Raw genomic sequence first — 16,893 nt, 5'->3', positions numbered from 1 at the left:
CCTTCATCTGTTATGTTATGTTCATGGACATTCTTATTTAAGGCCAGAAAATTTACACACATAATACTGTTTATGCATAGTATTCCATGAGAAATAGACATATTTCAGAATATGTATTCTACAGATCAAAATAAAGAAAAGAATTCAAATAAACATAGACTGAGAAGTAATTCATCTCCCAGTTATCGCTGCAGAAAGAGCCTGCAAATTAATGCTTCAAATGTAATGTTAAGCAACAGTGTATTCTGAGAATGTAAATTACTGGGAAAAATTTTAAGTGCAATTTGACATGAAGAACTTAAAAGAACGGTACTACAGCTATATCTCACTTATTATTCAGTAAAAATTTATTAAAAAATAACAGTCTAAAAGATTTTTCTTTGGTTTGAGATAAATAAACTTTGATAAGGTCTAACTCAATAAAAAAATAATTATAAATCTGTTCAGAGTTTAATTACTGATAGATTGATATTAATAAAGTTAAGAAATAAAAATGTAAAAAATTCTACTTTTATTGAAAAATTCATGAAAAAAAAAAATAATCGAAAAATATAGTTATAAAGAGAATTGTGGTTCCATCTGAATAATCTGTTTTCTATCATTTGACTGAATTGTAAATCATAATCTCTTCTTAATTTTGTCCAAAATTATTGGTCCATTTTATGAACAAATCTTTTAAAAATGTCATAATTTTGTAATAAACTTTGCTATTAATATTACATAATTTTCCTTTATTAGTTTGCTTATATAAATTGCCATAACTAGTTGCTGTAGGCAGCTTAATGTAAAATACTTATCACTTCTCCACATCACATAACCAATCTGAAAAATAACAAGTATCCTATACCAAATCTATATTTTTTTTTTTGTCTTCAGTCATTTTACTGGTTTGATGCAGCTCTCCAAGATTCCCTATCTAGTGCTAGTCATTTATTTCGATATACTCCCTACATCCTACATCCCTAACAACTTGTTTTACATATTCCAAATGTTGCCTGCCTGCACAATTTTTTCCTTCTACCTCACTCTCTAATATTAAAGCGACTAATCCAGGATGCCTTAATATGTGGCCTACAAGTCTGTCTCTTCTTTTAACTATATTTTTCCAAATGCTTCTTTCTTCATTGATTTGCCGCAACACTACTTTATTTATCAGTTTATCCACCCATCTGATTTTTAACATTCTCTATAACACCACATTTCAAAAGCTTTTAACTTTTAATCTTTTCTTCTCAGCTCCTCCGATTGTCCAATTTTCACTTACATATAAAACAACACTCCACACATATAATTTCAAAAATCATTTCGTGGCATTTAAATTAATTTTTGATGTAAACAAATTATATTTGTGATTGAAAGCTCGTTTCACCTGTGCTATTTGGCATTTTATATCGCTCCTGCTTTGTCCATCTTTAGTAATTCTACTTCCCAAATAACAAAATTCTTCTACCTCCATAATCTTTTCTCTTCCTATTTTCACATTCAGTGGTCCATCTTCTTTATTTCTACTACATTTCATTACTTTTGTTTTGTTCTTGTTTATTTTCATGCGGTAGTTCTTGCGTAGGACTTCATCCATGCCGTTCATTGTTTCTTCTAAATCCTTTTTACTCTCAGCTAGAATTACTATATCATCAGAAAATGGTAGCATCTTTATCTTTTCACCTTGTACTGTTCTAAACTCTGGATCTAAATTGTTCTTTAATCTCATTAACTGCTAGTTCTATGTAAAGATTAAAAAGTAACGGGGATAGGGAACATCCTTGTCAGACTCCCTTTCTTATTACGGCCTCTTTCTTATGTTCTTCAATTATTACTGTTGCTGTTTGGTTCCTGTAAAGGTTAGCAATCATTCTTCTATCTTTGTATTTGAACCCTAATTTTTTTAAAATGCTGAACATTTTATTCCAATCTACATTATTGAATGCCTTTTCTAGGTTTATAAATACCAAGTATGTTGGTTTGTTTTTGTTTAATCTTCCTTCTACTATTAATCTGAGCTCTAAAATTGTTTCCCTTGTCCCTATACTTTTCCTGAAACCAAATTGGTCTTCTCCTAACACTCTCCTTTCTTCCACTTTCTTCCACTCTCCTTTCAATTCTTCTGTACAGAATTCTAGTTAAGATTTTTGTTGCATAGCTAGTTAAGCTAATTGTTCTGTATTGTTCACATTTATCTGTTCCTGCTTTCTTTGGTATCATCAGTATAACATTCTTTGAAGTCTGATGGAGCTTCCCATTTTTCATAAATATACACACCAGTTTGTATAATCTATCAATCGCTTCCTCACCTGCACTGCACAATAATTCTACAGGTATTCCGTCTATTCCCGGAGCCTTTTTGCCATTCAAACCTTTTAATGCTCTCTTAGATTCAGATCTCAGTATTGTTTCTCCCCTTTCATCCTCTTCGACTTCCTCTTCTTCCTCTGTAACACCATTTTCTAATTCATTTCCTCCGTATAACTTTTCAATATATTCCACCCATATATCGACTTTACCTTTCGTATTATATATTGGTGTACCATCTTTGTTTAACACATTATTAGATTTTAATTTATGTACCCCAAAATTTTTCTTAACTTTCCTGTATGCTCAGTCAGTTTTACCAATGTTCATTTCTCTTTCCACTTCTGAACACTTTTCTTTAATCTACTCTTCTTTCACTAGTTTGCACTTCCTGTTTATAATATTTCTTAATTGTCTATAGTTCCTTTTACTTTCTTCATCACTAGCATTCTTATATTTTCTACGTTCATCCATCAGCTGCAATATATCGTCTGAAATCCAAGGTTTTCTACCAGTTCTCTTTGTTCCGCCTAAGTTCGCTTCTGCTGATTTAAGAATTTCCTTTTTAACATTCTCCCATTCATCTTCTACATTTTCTACATATCTTTTTTACTCAGACCTCTTGCGATTTCCTCCTCAAAAATCTTCTTTACCTCCTCTTCATCAAGCTTCTCTAAATTCCACCGATTCATCTGACACCTTGTCTTCAGGTTTTTAAACCCTAATATACATTTCATTATCACTAAATTATGGTCACTATCAATATCTGCTCCAGGGTAAGTTTTGCAGTCGACGAGTTGATTTCTAAATCTTTGCTTAACCATGAGATAATCTATCTGATACCTTGCAGTATTGCCTGGCTTTTTCCATGTGTATATTCTTGTTATGGTTTTTAAATTGGGTGTTGGCAATTATTAAATTATACTTAGTGCAAAACTATAAGTCGGTCCCCTCTTACATTCCTTTTGCCCATTCCATATTCATGCATTATATTTCCGTCCTTGCCTTTTCCAATGCTTGCATTCCAATCTCCAACTATTATTAAATTTTCATCTCCTTTTACGTGTTTAATTGCTTCGTCAATTTCTTTGTATGCACACTCAACCTCATTATCATCATGGGTGCTTGTAGGCATACGTTAACAACAATTGTCGGTTTAGGTTTCGATTTTATCCGTATTACAATGATTCTATCAATATGCATTTTGAAATACTCTACTCTCTTCCTTATCTTCTTGTTCATTATGAAACCTACTCCTGCCTGCCCATTATTTGAAGCTGAGTTAATTATTCTAAAATCACCTGACCAAAAGTCGTTTTCCTCTTCTCACCGAACCTCACTAATTCATTTCCCTCTTTAAATTTTCTAACCTACCAACGTTTTTCAGATTTCTAACATTCCACGCTTCAACTTGTAGAATGTTATTTTTTAATTTTCTGGTGACCCCTTCCCTAGTAGTCCCCACCCGGAGATCCGAACGGGATACTAATTTACCTCCGGAATATTTTACCAAGGAAGGCGCCTCCATCATTGTTATATGAAAATGCAGAGAGCTACATCTTTGAAAAAACAGCTGTAGTTTTCCATTGCTTTCAGCTGCGCAGTACTCAGAGTACTGAGTGATGTTGATATGGCCGTTTAAGTCGTCCTGACCTACGCCCTTAACAACTACTGAAGGAGCTGCTGCCCTCTTTCAGAAGTCATTCCTTAGTCTGGCTCTCAACAGATACCTCTCTGATATGGTTGCACCTTCGGTCCAGCTACTCTATATCACTGAGCACTCAAGCTCCCTCACCAACGGCAAGGTCTCATGATTCATAGAGGGAGCAAATTTATATGGAAGGTGAATAATGAAGTTGCTTCCTACTTCTTACATTACTGAGCAGAATGCATTGTTGCGTATCATGATTCCAGACCCAAACAATATAGGTGATTTTTTAAAATGTAGGTGATACTTAGCTCTAGAAATGATATTGTTACTCTTTTCACAGGGACTGGGTGTAAGATATTGAACATCTTTATTCTCATAGAAACTACTTGGTTGGTGTCATATATCATAGCCATTAAAAATTCTGGAACAATTAGTTCAAACCAAAATTTTCTTATTAAAAATGTCTATTATTTTATATTTAATTAATATTATTTTGTATTGAGAATGAAGTGGAAGCAAAGAAATCTGCAGAGTGGCCAGGAATTCACCCCCTAAAGTTAATGAAAAATATGAGTTAGAGTAGTGTTTAGAACATATGGTATTCCATACACACAACCGGAACTTACAGTTGGGATCGGTTGGCAACAGTGTTTTACATCTCACACACTGAGTAAAAGACAGTTGCATTAAAATGGCTGACACGAGTAGTTACAGCGTCGAAGAGTGTATGGGTTCATGAACGACAACATAACAAATCAAACAATGATGCTAATTAGTGATATGATTCGGCAACACTTTAATAAGTCGCCGCTATGAAAAGTAACAATGTTGCCTTGGGAAAAAAGTATGTTTGAATCAGGCAATGTTAAAGATAGGCTGCAAGGTGTACAAAAATTAATGCGGTAGAAACATGTGCTGCTGTTGCAGTTTCTATTGAACAACCCCAATGAAATCTACTTGTAAATGGTCAGGTGAATTTGATATTCCACAGACGACAATGCAAGACCATATGAAAAATGACTTGAAAGTTAGGCCATTTCATTCGAAATTCATCAATGAACTGTCAAATGCAGACATGGAATGTCAGGAAAGGTGTTTTTTAGTGACGAATGTGCATTCTATCACAGTTCACATGCCAGAAGTGTGTTATTTTGTGTGAAAGAAAATCCTTATTATGATACAGAGTTGGGGTGAAATCCATTGCTCATCATGGTATGGTCTGCAATGATAGCTCATGATTTATTTGGTCTATTTTTTTGATGGGCCAGGCTCAAGCGAACAAACTTATTTAGAGATTTTGGAGGCATAGTTAATACCACAGCTTCAACAGAAAGATCTCATGAAACAAGTATGGTTGCAGCAGGATTGAGCACCTGCACATTTTGCTCTGTCAGTCCATGCGTTTCTGAATGAAAAATTTCCAGAACGTTGGATTGGCTGTGGTACTCCATCACCAGCTCCATTATCATGGCCACTACGAAGTCATGATCTCACCACACCAGACAATTCATAATGGGAAATTATCAGGGCACATGTATCTGCACGTCGCTATACTACAAATGAAGAATTGCATGACGCTGTCAGGGATGCCTTCTGTAACGTAACACCAGAAATGCTCCGTTGCATGTCACAGAGAACGTGGCGATGTTTAGAATTGTGTGTGCAACATAAGGACGAACACACAGACCCACTGGACCATTCAAATTAATACTATGTATCAAGCGAGTAAATAAAATAATTCATTATTATATCGTATTTTTCATTTATAACTCCTTATGAATTTTTAGTTCTAACTTTAGGACGTACAGTGACTTTCCACTCTAGGCCACTCTAGACTATTGTAATTGTTTTTATAACACAGTTAGTCTAAGTGCAGAATTGTGTTTATAATAATAGTTACTGTGTAATAGAATAGTATTTACTTATACTTGTAATATTTTTAATCAACTTGTTTTTTTTAAATAATTTTGATTTGCTCTTCCATTTTTATAATAATAGATCCCCTGTTTCTTTTATTGCAAAGCCAATATACTTCTAGTTGTATGAGAGCCTGTTTACTATTTCTAGTATTGTTTGTTACAACAGTTATGGATTATTTATTCACCTAATTGTTGTTACAATTGTTAATTGTAGACGACTACAATTTTTATTAAAAATTATTTTCATCAAAGTGTTAAAAAAAGTTAAGTTTGTTCTTAAAATAATAGCATTAGCATGCCTTTTCTTTTAATTGTGTATTTCAGGCTTTACTGACATACAATGTTGATGAAAATACAAAAGGTGATGGATTTGAATTATCAGTTTCCACTGTACCAGTGACTCAAATTGATGAATGCTATTTTCAAAAAATGGAGATATGTGTACGCTATACATTACCAGATTTAGCTTCTAACATGGCCATAGTTGTTATTAATCTTATAAGTGGTTACATTCCAGATCGCAGCTCACTCCCTCAAATGACTGGTACGTTTAACTTGGTTATTTTTATTAAAATTGTATGCATGATATTTTACTTATTTTGTTATGAATTCCTGACTTTGTCATTATACTTATGCTCTTCTGTCTACAAAGGGCTTAGCCTCGGCAGATTATTACTTAGAGGAAAAATTAAATGGGTGGTTAAAGTAAATAATTATGTCAAAAAAGATATTCTCTTTGAGTAAAATTTTGAGATACAAGACCCAATGACAATCATCTCTTCATCCCATTGACCAATTGCAACCAAAATTAAATGGTATCATTGACCCAAATTCAGAATTCATGGTAAAAATTTCATAAAAATTGGTTAATGCAGTCAGAAGATATCAAGCAAAACAATATCTAATGAAAAAAACAAAAAATTAGTCTTATTATCCCCATCCCTGAATGAAATTTCTCAAATAAACTGAAGGGGCATACAATGTAATGGAATCACCTAAGTAGTAAAAGAATTTGACTTTGAGTCTAGAAACATAAAAAAGAGCTTTTTGTTCTTAATCCTTTTTAGAGATTTGAATAAAAATAAACCCCATATGAATCAATCTTAGCTACTTAAGAAAAACAAAATTATTATTATTATTAAAAATTTACCCACACTTGAGTAAAATTTTGAGACAGGATTCATAAGGTTCATATCTCTGTCACCTTGATTGATTGTGACCAAAATTGAATGGCATTAATGCTCCACATAAAGAAATCTTAATTACTTACTTGGTGGTTGGCACTACAGTCCATAGAGAACCCTGGACTTCATTCCTTCAAACATTCCAACTCTCAGCAACTCCCTTCTCATCTCATCACTTCCATCCTCCAAATCAACCAACCAACTATTTCTAAGTTTTCCTCTCTTTTTTTTCAGTTACTTTATACTTTTCTAACTGCTCTAACCACTGGCGTTATTTGGACATGTCTAACTTGTCTTATTCTCCCTTTCTTCAGCTTTTTGACAATATCAGGTTCTCCAAATAGCTGTTCCAACTCTACATTAATTTTTATTCATTTTTCTCCTTCACAGGACCATACATTTTTCTTAAAACTTTTCTCTCCCACCTCCATAAGTTATGTAAAAATGTTATGTAGTAAATAATGAACACATCATTTACTATAACTGTCCATGCTTTTAATCCATACATGACTATGTCTCATCAAAATTTTATATGTTTTAAATTTTGTGCTTTTGCTGATATTTTTGCTTTCAAAAACTTTTGGATAGAATAATAGATCCGTTTCTAATCTGTAACCTTTTCCTCGATGTCTGTTTTGTGATTTTGTCCTTTGGACAAAATTCCACCAAGGTATTTAGATTTATTCATCCAGTCAAATATCTTCTCATACACAGTTAAACTCTGACCTCTTATTATTCCCCTTCTCTGCAATATCATCTACTTTGTCTTCAATGAGTTGATTAAGAGTTCCATTTCATTTGCTGATATTTCCATAGTGCTAAACTCCTCTAGTAAGTTTTTTAATTCATCCTCTGTGTAAGCTAATACTTTTTTTTTTTCTCTCTTGTCTGCCCTCCTGGGACGGACCTGCAGTCAAGCTATAATCCGTGCCCCAGAGAGGTGTAAGCTAATACCTGGATAATTCTATTAAAAATTATCCGTCGGCTTAAATACAATTATCTTCTCAGTACTAAGTTAAGCAAGAGCTTTGAAAGTGCTTCTCCCTGCCCCAAACTTCTCCAATGTAAAAGTTGCGTGACAATTTTCCCTCTACTCTAATTGTTTATGTTTCTTGCAATATCATTTTAATGACACTTATAAGCTTTATGGATATTCCAAATTTCTCCATAACTTCTAGCAACTTTTCTCTATTATTGCTGCCATATGTCTGTTTGAAATTTATGTAGAGTTGATGTAGTTTGTGGTTATATTCATAAAATTTCTTAAGAACTGCCTAATACATAGTCCATTGTTGATCACACTTCCTTCATTGTCCCTGATATTCTTGAGAATGTTCTTCATCAATGCCTCCAGCCTGCTTGCCAACAACTTTTTTCTTTTTTTTCCCCCAACAACTTACCTAATACACCTTGCTTATATCTTAACACCTGTGTAATTTTCACATATCATCTTATCTCCCTTCTTATGGATGCAGCAGAAAAGTCCCGATTTCCAAACCATAGGCATTCTCTCCTGAGAATGGTTAACACCAAATGTTCTAGCTTTATACTGTGTTAGATTACTTAAACTATCTTTGAAAGTTTTGAATATCTGAATAACGTTTTCCCCCTCGTTTCATTGTTAAAAACAATGTCAATAGAAAAATAAATAAGGTTAATAAAAAAATATACTTATTACTGTTTAGGAATTGAGTAGATTAGTATTATTTTATCAGTCAGTTAAAATACTATTTTACTCTTAGAGGAAGAATTTAAAAAAATATATCTTAGCAAGTGCCTAAATATTTGAGAGAAATTTCCTCATAATATTTTAATGTCCTATGACACTGGTTCTGGAAGCTATGTTGAATGATTAAATGAATTAGTAAGCGAGTAAAATTTGGTTTTAAGTATAATATATAGAATGCTATGTAAATAAATGGCATAACTTTGGAAAAATGATTTGGGGTATAGAAAAACATTCCTACAAGTACATACCAAAAATATATTGCCTTTTTTTTATGTTTTTTAATATTTTCTTCAAGAATAAATTTAAGTACTCTGTGAGAATGTGTATTATGTTAAAATCAAAATTCTTTATGTCACTATTAAATCTTATGTTTCTACATTAGAAAAATTAAAAGTGGTGGCCATTTCAAATTTTGTGTCATGAATATTTTTGTAACTATTAGTTCAATCATATTTTATTTCATTTGGTACTTTATTGTGAACAAAGTGTTAGCAATTACTTGTTATTTAATTAAAGTGTGAATTTAATAATCAGTTAACATTATCAGCCTCTGAAAAAAGAATTACTAGAATGATTTTGTTTTTATATAATTATTATTGTTTTAGTTACTTGCAGTTTATGAGTGTTGACAATATTATACATATTTTAAACTAAATCTAAAATAGCATTTATTTTCCATTTTTATTAACTAAGTGGTTCAAACAGTATATGTCTGCCTGAAATTAAGAATTTACTGAAAATGATATTTTTTATAGGTATTGAACGTTGGGAAGAAGAAGTAGATGAAAACAAACTGATTATCTATTTAGAAAAAGTCGAATTTACACAGAAATGTTTTACTTTTGTTATACAAAAGATATATGACATTATGAATCCTGCTCCAGCTATTGTTACTGTGACAGATTATTATCATCCAGAACATTCAAATTCAGTGGTAAGATCCTAGAGTATCACAATTAATGCTATTGTGCGGATTTTTACATAAATTTTTGCCTACAGTACTTAAGATTTTGTTATTTTATAAAGAACTGCTAAAATGTTAAAGTTATTCATTTTAAAAATGTCTAAAATAGAGGTTACAATTTTATATTAAGATGTAACTATGTTTGTCCACTAGATAGCCACTTTAATCTTATTTTCATTGATGGATTTTATTTAGCGCAATAATTAATAATAATTTATCTTCTGCTACGGTTATTTTCTATTGTTTATATGTTGTTGGATTTTTCAGATTTTATATTATTACTACTGTATTCTTCAAAAAAATAAAGAATAAAAAAAAATAGTATTAGTCTTGAAAAATAGTTGTCCAAAAAATAGTTTGCAAGCACATCTTGAGTTAATTTACTTTCATTTACAAAAGTAGTTCCCATAGTTAATGAAATCTATAGTTAGTATATAGTACAATCATGTGTTTTACTAAAGAAGAAGAAGGTGACAAAAATGTAACTATGGCTTGTACCTATATGGGAAGTACCTCTTTCCTCAAACTTCTTAACGTCTTAATTTATTCTGAAATTCTATTGATGTGGCTGTGTTAATATTAAAAATGATAAAAAATGATTCACACAAGTTATTATTTGTTCAGAAAAAACATTTTTCTAAGTAGTGTTGTGTTAGGGTGGAAGGAACTAGAGTTGTAATCCCCCAACAGTAAGAAACAAGTCATATGTTACTTTTTAAAATATAAGTCATTATAACCTACTATCTATTTCATATTTCATTTGCTATTCAAGTTTTATTTTTTTTTATTTTTAACAATACACTATAACTTTTTTTATAAAATAAATTTTATTAAATATTCATATGAATATATTAATTTTTCATAACTTATTAATATAAATGAGAGTAAACAAAGAGCAAAATACTGTCAATTAAGCAGAACTCACCAATTGAGAAACACTCAGTGTTGTGTTGTTGAGTGCTGCTCTACGGACAGTTGCCGAAATAACACGGAGACTGGCAGTTTTTCAGATGCGGAGCTCATACAGTTAACATGATACATAATCATTAGATTCAACCAGAAAAATTACAGATTTTAATTTATACAATTCAGTTATATTTAATTATATTCATTGTTAAAAATTCAGTTTAGTTAATAAGCAGTGATTAACCACTATTAATGGTTAATATTCAGTGACAAGATATCGTTAAATAAAGTTTTATCCTATTTAACTTTATATTATATTCTACACATCCCACTTGTATTTTTGTTATTGAAATATTATATTATTTTGAAATAATATGTTTTCATTTTTTTTTAAATTAAAAATCTCATTGCTCATCATCACAGTATGTCATTTAAAAAATCCCTAGAGCACTCAGTGATCTGCACCCAACATTGATAACTTTGGTGATCAATGTAAACCAGTTAATTGAACTTTTACTGAATTTTTAAGACTTATTTATTGCCTAAATTATAATAATCATGAAGTACGGATCAAAAGATGTCTCTCAATTGGTGAATTTAGTTTTATTAATTTATTGAATCATTCATTAATATTGATACTGATGATAAAATCAGTAGATCGAGCACTATATATTTTTTGATCAATTTATTTTGCTAGTAACTACATAATGCAAGCTTATGCCAATTTACAGATACATTCCTTTTTTTTTGTGAAAAGTATTTTGTACTATGTAAAAATGCCAAGCCAACCAGCATTTGAATTTAGAACCTTCCAGATGAAAGACAAGGATGCCATTACTTTTCCATGGAGATTGGCAAGGAGTTTTATGAATATGAAGCAATTATTAATGATCGAAACATGAACCTTGAAATCTAAATAAAAAGAATAATGTGTTTCTAATTTGAGTAATTTAGCATCATAGGATATCTCTTTCATACAACTATACTCAGTTCTTTAATAATTACACACTGTCTAATCAATCAAGTATTACTGAAAAAAAGAGAAACAATATTTTAATGAAACTATTAAAAAAATATGAAAAATTAGAAAATATTTGATAAAAAATATGTTTAAGTACTTTTGTTTTAAAGCAGTTACAGGTGTAACGTATGTTACACCCAAATATATAGGTATGGTATACACAACACTTTTTATAGAAATTGCAGCTCAGATATTGTATGTACTGTAAGACATTTAAGTTAGACTACTTTAAATATGCTTTTGTGTAATTTATGTTAGAAAAGTTATGTGGCTAATATTTAAGATGTTAACAAATAAATGTTTTACTTTTCTTTTTTAGAATTATACTATTTTGTGTAATAATATTCCAGTGATTTTCGACAATAATGATGATGATTTATGTAAGTAGTGGTACTAAAATAATAATCATTAATGTATCAAATAAGTGTATTGCATGTGTATGTGTGTGCGTGTGTGTGTATGTATATGTGTGTGAATTAATAACTTCTGAAAAAATTATAATATTTGTTGTTGTTATTTTTATTTAGAAAAAAAAAACCACTGTTCCTTGATGGTATCCTTCTTCTAATCCTGAAGCCTAATCATGGATTGGGCAGTAAGTCAACGTATTTCATTTAACTGTGTTTTTTCACCCATTTTTTCAACATGACTGAACAATGTAGCCTAATTTTTTTCTATCTATTTTTACATTGTCCTATACATGTTTAGTTTAATATAATCCAGCACTTTCTTTTCTACTGCATTCCTGTGAGTTTAATTTCAGTTGTCTAGGTTTTGTTGTCTTCTATTCAATTGGTCACCACATTTCAGTTTTGTGCATCAAGACTGGTACAGTCCACCTTGATTTTACGAATTATAATTCTTATGCATCATTACTTTGCTTCCTTCTGAATGTCATCCAATAATAATTCTCCGATATGTTTATAGAAATTGCCTATACTCTGCATTTCCTTTATATCATCTACAGCATCCTTAAACTTACTTGTCCATATTTTCCCCCTTTCACTTTCATCTTTTATTTAGTATCCTTTTCTTTCTTATTTAGAATTATTAACCACAAGCAATGTTCTTAAATATTTTTTTTGGTAGCAGTGATGTAAGTATTATGTAATTATTTAATAATATTAATATGTAAATTTATTGCGTTATGTTTTTGTTTTTTTTTTAATGTGTTTATAATTAATTATTTATTAATATTTCTTTATTTATGATATTTAAAATTATTTATATTTGTTTAAAACAGAAAACGGCTGAACGACTCCTGGTTTTGCTAAATTTTCATCAGAATTTCTTCTAGTAGTCAACATTGGTGCTTATTTTGTACATTTTGTTAGTTAAGAATAAGCTTTTACTTGAGGCAGTACTTGTCAATGTTTTTTATCGTAGTAGCTACACCACCTTCCATGACTGAAAAATTATCTATGTTTAGGATATTTTGTTTTTTGTAAAAAAAAAAAATAATTTCATAACTCTGATAAACATCAATCAGAAAAAATTTTAAAACTTTAATGAGAAAATTTTAATGCCTTTACACGTTTTAACGCTAATTTTAACATTTTTTCATTTTATAATGTACAAAAATGCTCCACTTTTCATTTATTCTTGAAATAATTCCAAATAAATTTGAGCTATTTGTGGTTTTTTTTTAAATGTTACAATATTTTTCTCATGCAGCATCACTACATTATTACGATCTTGAGGTCGTCAAGGCACATAATCTGTGCTAAAAACTAATCCCTTAATGCAATATATATATATGTAAGCTAAAATAAATACATGTTATTAATTTTCAAGTTATCATTTATAACAATATCACTCATTTATGCTATAGTGGTATGTTTTGCATGTTTAGAGTAAATTGCATATCTTAAAGAGAAATTTGTTTTTCACTTTGTAGTTAAACATTTTTAAAAAATCTTAATTAATTTTCAGCAACATACTGTAGTTTTATTTGTTCTATTAAAATCAATGATGATAGCTATTACAGTAACTTTGCATCAAAGAAAAAATTAAATTGTATAAAATTACAAGAAAAATGATTACAATATGCAGGTAAACCAGAATTACAGAGGGTTTTTGTGTTTTTTTTTCATTCCCTAGCATCTTGTGTTAATAAAATTATTATAAACAAATGCAATTAGAGAAATGTCAGTCAGTTAGTAGGAAAGACAGTGATTGTCTAGTAAATATTAAAATATTTAAAGCCTTAGTCATTAACTCTTCTTGGTCTGTTATATTCTAGGGTCCATTTTTTCCACAGTGCAACTATTTTAAAATCTTTCATTTAGTAGATTAAAAAAAGATGAAATTAGAATTCTGGTGGTAAGGAATTCTATGTTTGCAGTAAGTCATTTTGCAAAACATAGTTTTAAAATAATTGTTTAAAGGTTTTCAAGTGATATTCTGTGTATAAAATTATATTTTAAGTTTAACAATACATTTCTAGTATTAAACTCAAGCCTTCTTTATCTTTGAATCTTTCTGCATATCTAATTAGAACCATCTCTACTGCATTTTTCTCTCCGCTTGATTCCTACACGTTCATTCTGGCTATTGAAAAAGCATTTGTGTTCTGCCTCAATGTTATCAAAATTACATTCACTTATTATATATTGATCTTTAGTAAGAACCAAGTTTGTAGTTAACAAATTTCAAGATCTCATTACATTAGTGAGTCCCCAAGTGGTGCTGAACAGATTTTATTTGCTAAGATCTTAGCCCAAAACTTTGAAAATTGCTGAAGTTAGGATTTATTTGTATTCTTTCCTGGAAGAGCTCTTAGATTTAAGATTGAACAACTTCAGATCATTTCTAATCTATACCAATTTTTAATACACTTTAAGTAGGTGCATTTAAAAAAAAAAACGTTTCTCAAAAGTAATTGTAAATTAATTTTATGAATTCTGTTTAATATATGTAAGAAAAGATTTCTTACAATAATTTTTTCCTTTAATTCATCTAGGTGGTATAATTTCTTAATTTTAGAATTGTTATTATTTAATATTTATTTTTTTGTTTTTAAATAGTTGTTTAGTATGATTAATTTGTATTATTTTAAGCAATTTCTTACTTAAAGATTATATTATTCCAAAAAATTAAACTGTTTTTATTTAAAATGATAAATTACATTCTGAAGATACATCTACTGCTGTCAAAAAATTTATTAACTAAACTCTTCCTATTGTGAAATATCTGCTGCACATAGAGAGAGGGTTATACAAAGTCAGTATTTTCCAACAACTAAATTTTTCTTATATGCAACAAAAAAAGATCACATTAGAACATTATAAGATATCTTTAGTAAACTGAGGAGCTACTTTTTGAGAGGGCAATGAGCTCTCCTAATAAAATTCATTGATGTTTGTCTGTAGGGGGAGGAGCTCCTTTTCAAAAAAGGTTCTGTCCCCCTCTTGATGGAAAAGAACCTTTCTAACATTTACTTCCAATGGATCAATTTTTAAAAAAAATTAATGAAATAATAGAATCCATAAAATTAGAAAAAATAAAACTTTTATTTAATCAAGTAGAATTTTAAACATTTTTTTGTAAATTATTTTTAACATTTTAGCTCGTACTCCATCAGTCATTCATTGAAAGTATATTATTTTACACTTTTAGAATGAACTTAATCAAAAATTTATAAGGGACATCATATTTTCTTAAAAGGGTTTTTATTGAAAATTATATTAACTTTTCAATACAAGTTGACTATTGAAAAATCCATTGCATAATTACTCTTTACTGAATTACTAATTTTTGACTTTGAGAAAACAGTTTCTATCAACCACTGTTTTAAAACTAGCTTTTGATAATGCCTGCAAAGAATGAAAAAGTGAACAAAATATTTGAAATTTTATGAAGAGCAAATAGTTCATATTTAACATATGTAACTGTATTCAAAACGCATAGCGATAGAATCATTGTAATAAGGATAAAATCAAAACCTAAACCGACAACGATTGTTAACGTTTATATGCCTACAAGCGCCCATGATGATGATGAGGTAGAGTGTGTATACGAAGAGATTGATGAAGCAATTAAACACGTAAAGGGAGATGAAAATTTAATAATAGTTGGAGATTGGAATGCAAGCATTGGAAAAGGCAAGGAAGGAAATATAGTGGGTGAATACGGGCTGGGCAAAAGGAATGAAAGAGGGGACCGACTTATAGAGTTTTGCACGAAGTATAATTTAGTAATTGCCAACACCCAATTTAAAAATCATAATAGAAGAATATACACTTGGAAAAAGCCAGGCGATACTGGAAGGTATCAGATAGATTATATCATGGTTAAGCAAAGATTTAGAAATCAACTCGTTGACTGCAAAACTTACCCTGGAGCAGACATTGATAGCGACCATAATTTGGTGATAATGAAATGTAGATTGGGGTTTAAAAACCTGAAGAAAAGTTGTCAGATGAATCGGTGGAATTTAGAGAAGCTTGAGGAAGAGGAGGTAAAGAAGATTTTTGAGGAGGACATCGCAAGAGGTCTGAGTAAAAAAGATATGGTAGAAAATGTAGAAGAAGAATGGGAGAATGTTAAAAAGGAAATTCTTAAATCAGCAGAAGCAAACTTAGGCGGAATAAAGAGAACTGGTAGAAAACCTTGGGTTTCAGACGATATATTGCAGCTGATGGATGAACGTAGAAAATATAAGAATGCTAATGATGAAGAAAGTAAAAGGAACTATCGGCAATTAAGAAATGCTATAAATAGGAAATGCAAACTGGCGAAAGAAGAGTGGATTAAAGAAAAGTGTTCAGAAGTGGAAAGAGAAATGAACATTGGTAAAATTGACGGAGCATACAGGAAAGTTAAGGAAAATTTTGGGGTACATAAATTAAAATCTAATAATGTGTTAAACAAAGATGGTACACCAATATATAATACGAAAGGTAAAGTCGATAGATGGGTGGAATATATTGAAGAGTTATACGGAGGAAATGAATTAGAAAATGGTGTTATAGAGGAAGAAGAGGAAGTTGAGGAGGATGAAATGGGAGAAACAATACTGAGATCTGAATTTAAGAGAGCATTAAAAGATTTAAATGGCAGAAAGGCTCCTGGAATAGACGGAATACCTGTAGAATTACTGCGCAGTGCAGGTGAGGAAGCGATTGATAGATTATACAAACTGGTGTGTAATATTTATGAAAAAGGGGAATTTCCGTCAGACTTCAAAAAAAGTGTTATAGTTATGATACCAAAGAAAGCAGGGGCAGAT

General features: G+C 30.4%; 1 protein-coding gene across 1 annotated transcript in view; it reads left to right on the top strand.

Moving 5' to 3' along the window:
• Positions 1-14,763, top strand: part of LOC142321667 (murinoglobulin-1-like) — a 104,117-nt gene extending 89,354 nt beyond the window's left edge. The window contains exons 24-27 of the mRNA XM_075359935.1: positions 6,184-6,403; positions 9,528-9,706; positions 11,983-12,043; positions 12,907-14,763. Of these exons, the coding sequence (XP_075216050.1) occupies positions 6,184-6,403; positions 9,528-9,706; positions 11,983-12,043; positions 12,907-12,908 (462 nt within the window). The 3' untranslated portion in view covers positions 12,909-14,763. The remainder of the gene's footprint in view (positions 1-6,183; positions 6,404-9,527; positions 9,707-11,982; positions 12,044-12,906) is intronic.
• Positions 14,764-16,893: the final 2,130 nt, after the last annotated feature.

The sequence above is a fragment of the Lycorma delicatula genome, chromosome 3 (genome assembly GCF_047948215.1).
Source record: "Lycorma delicatula isolate Av1 chromosome 3, ASM4794821v1, whole genome shotgun sequence".
Lineage (NCBI taxonomy): Eukaryota > Metazoa > Arthropoda > Insecta > Hemiptera > Fulgoridae > Lycorma > Lycorma delicatula.
This window is presented reverse-complemented; position numbering and strand designations above follow the sequence as displayed.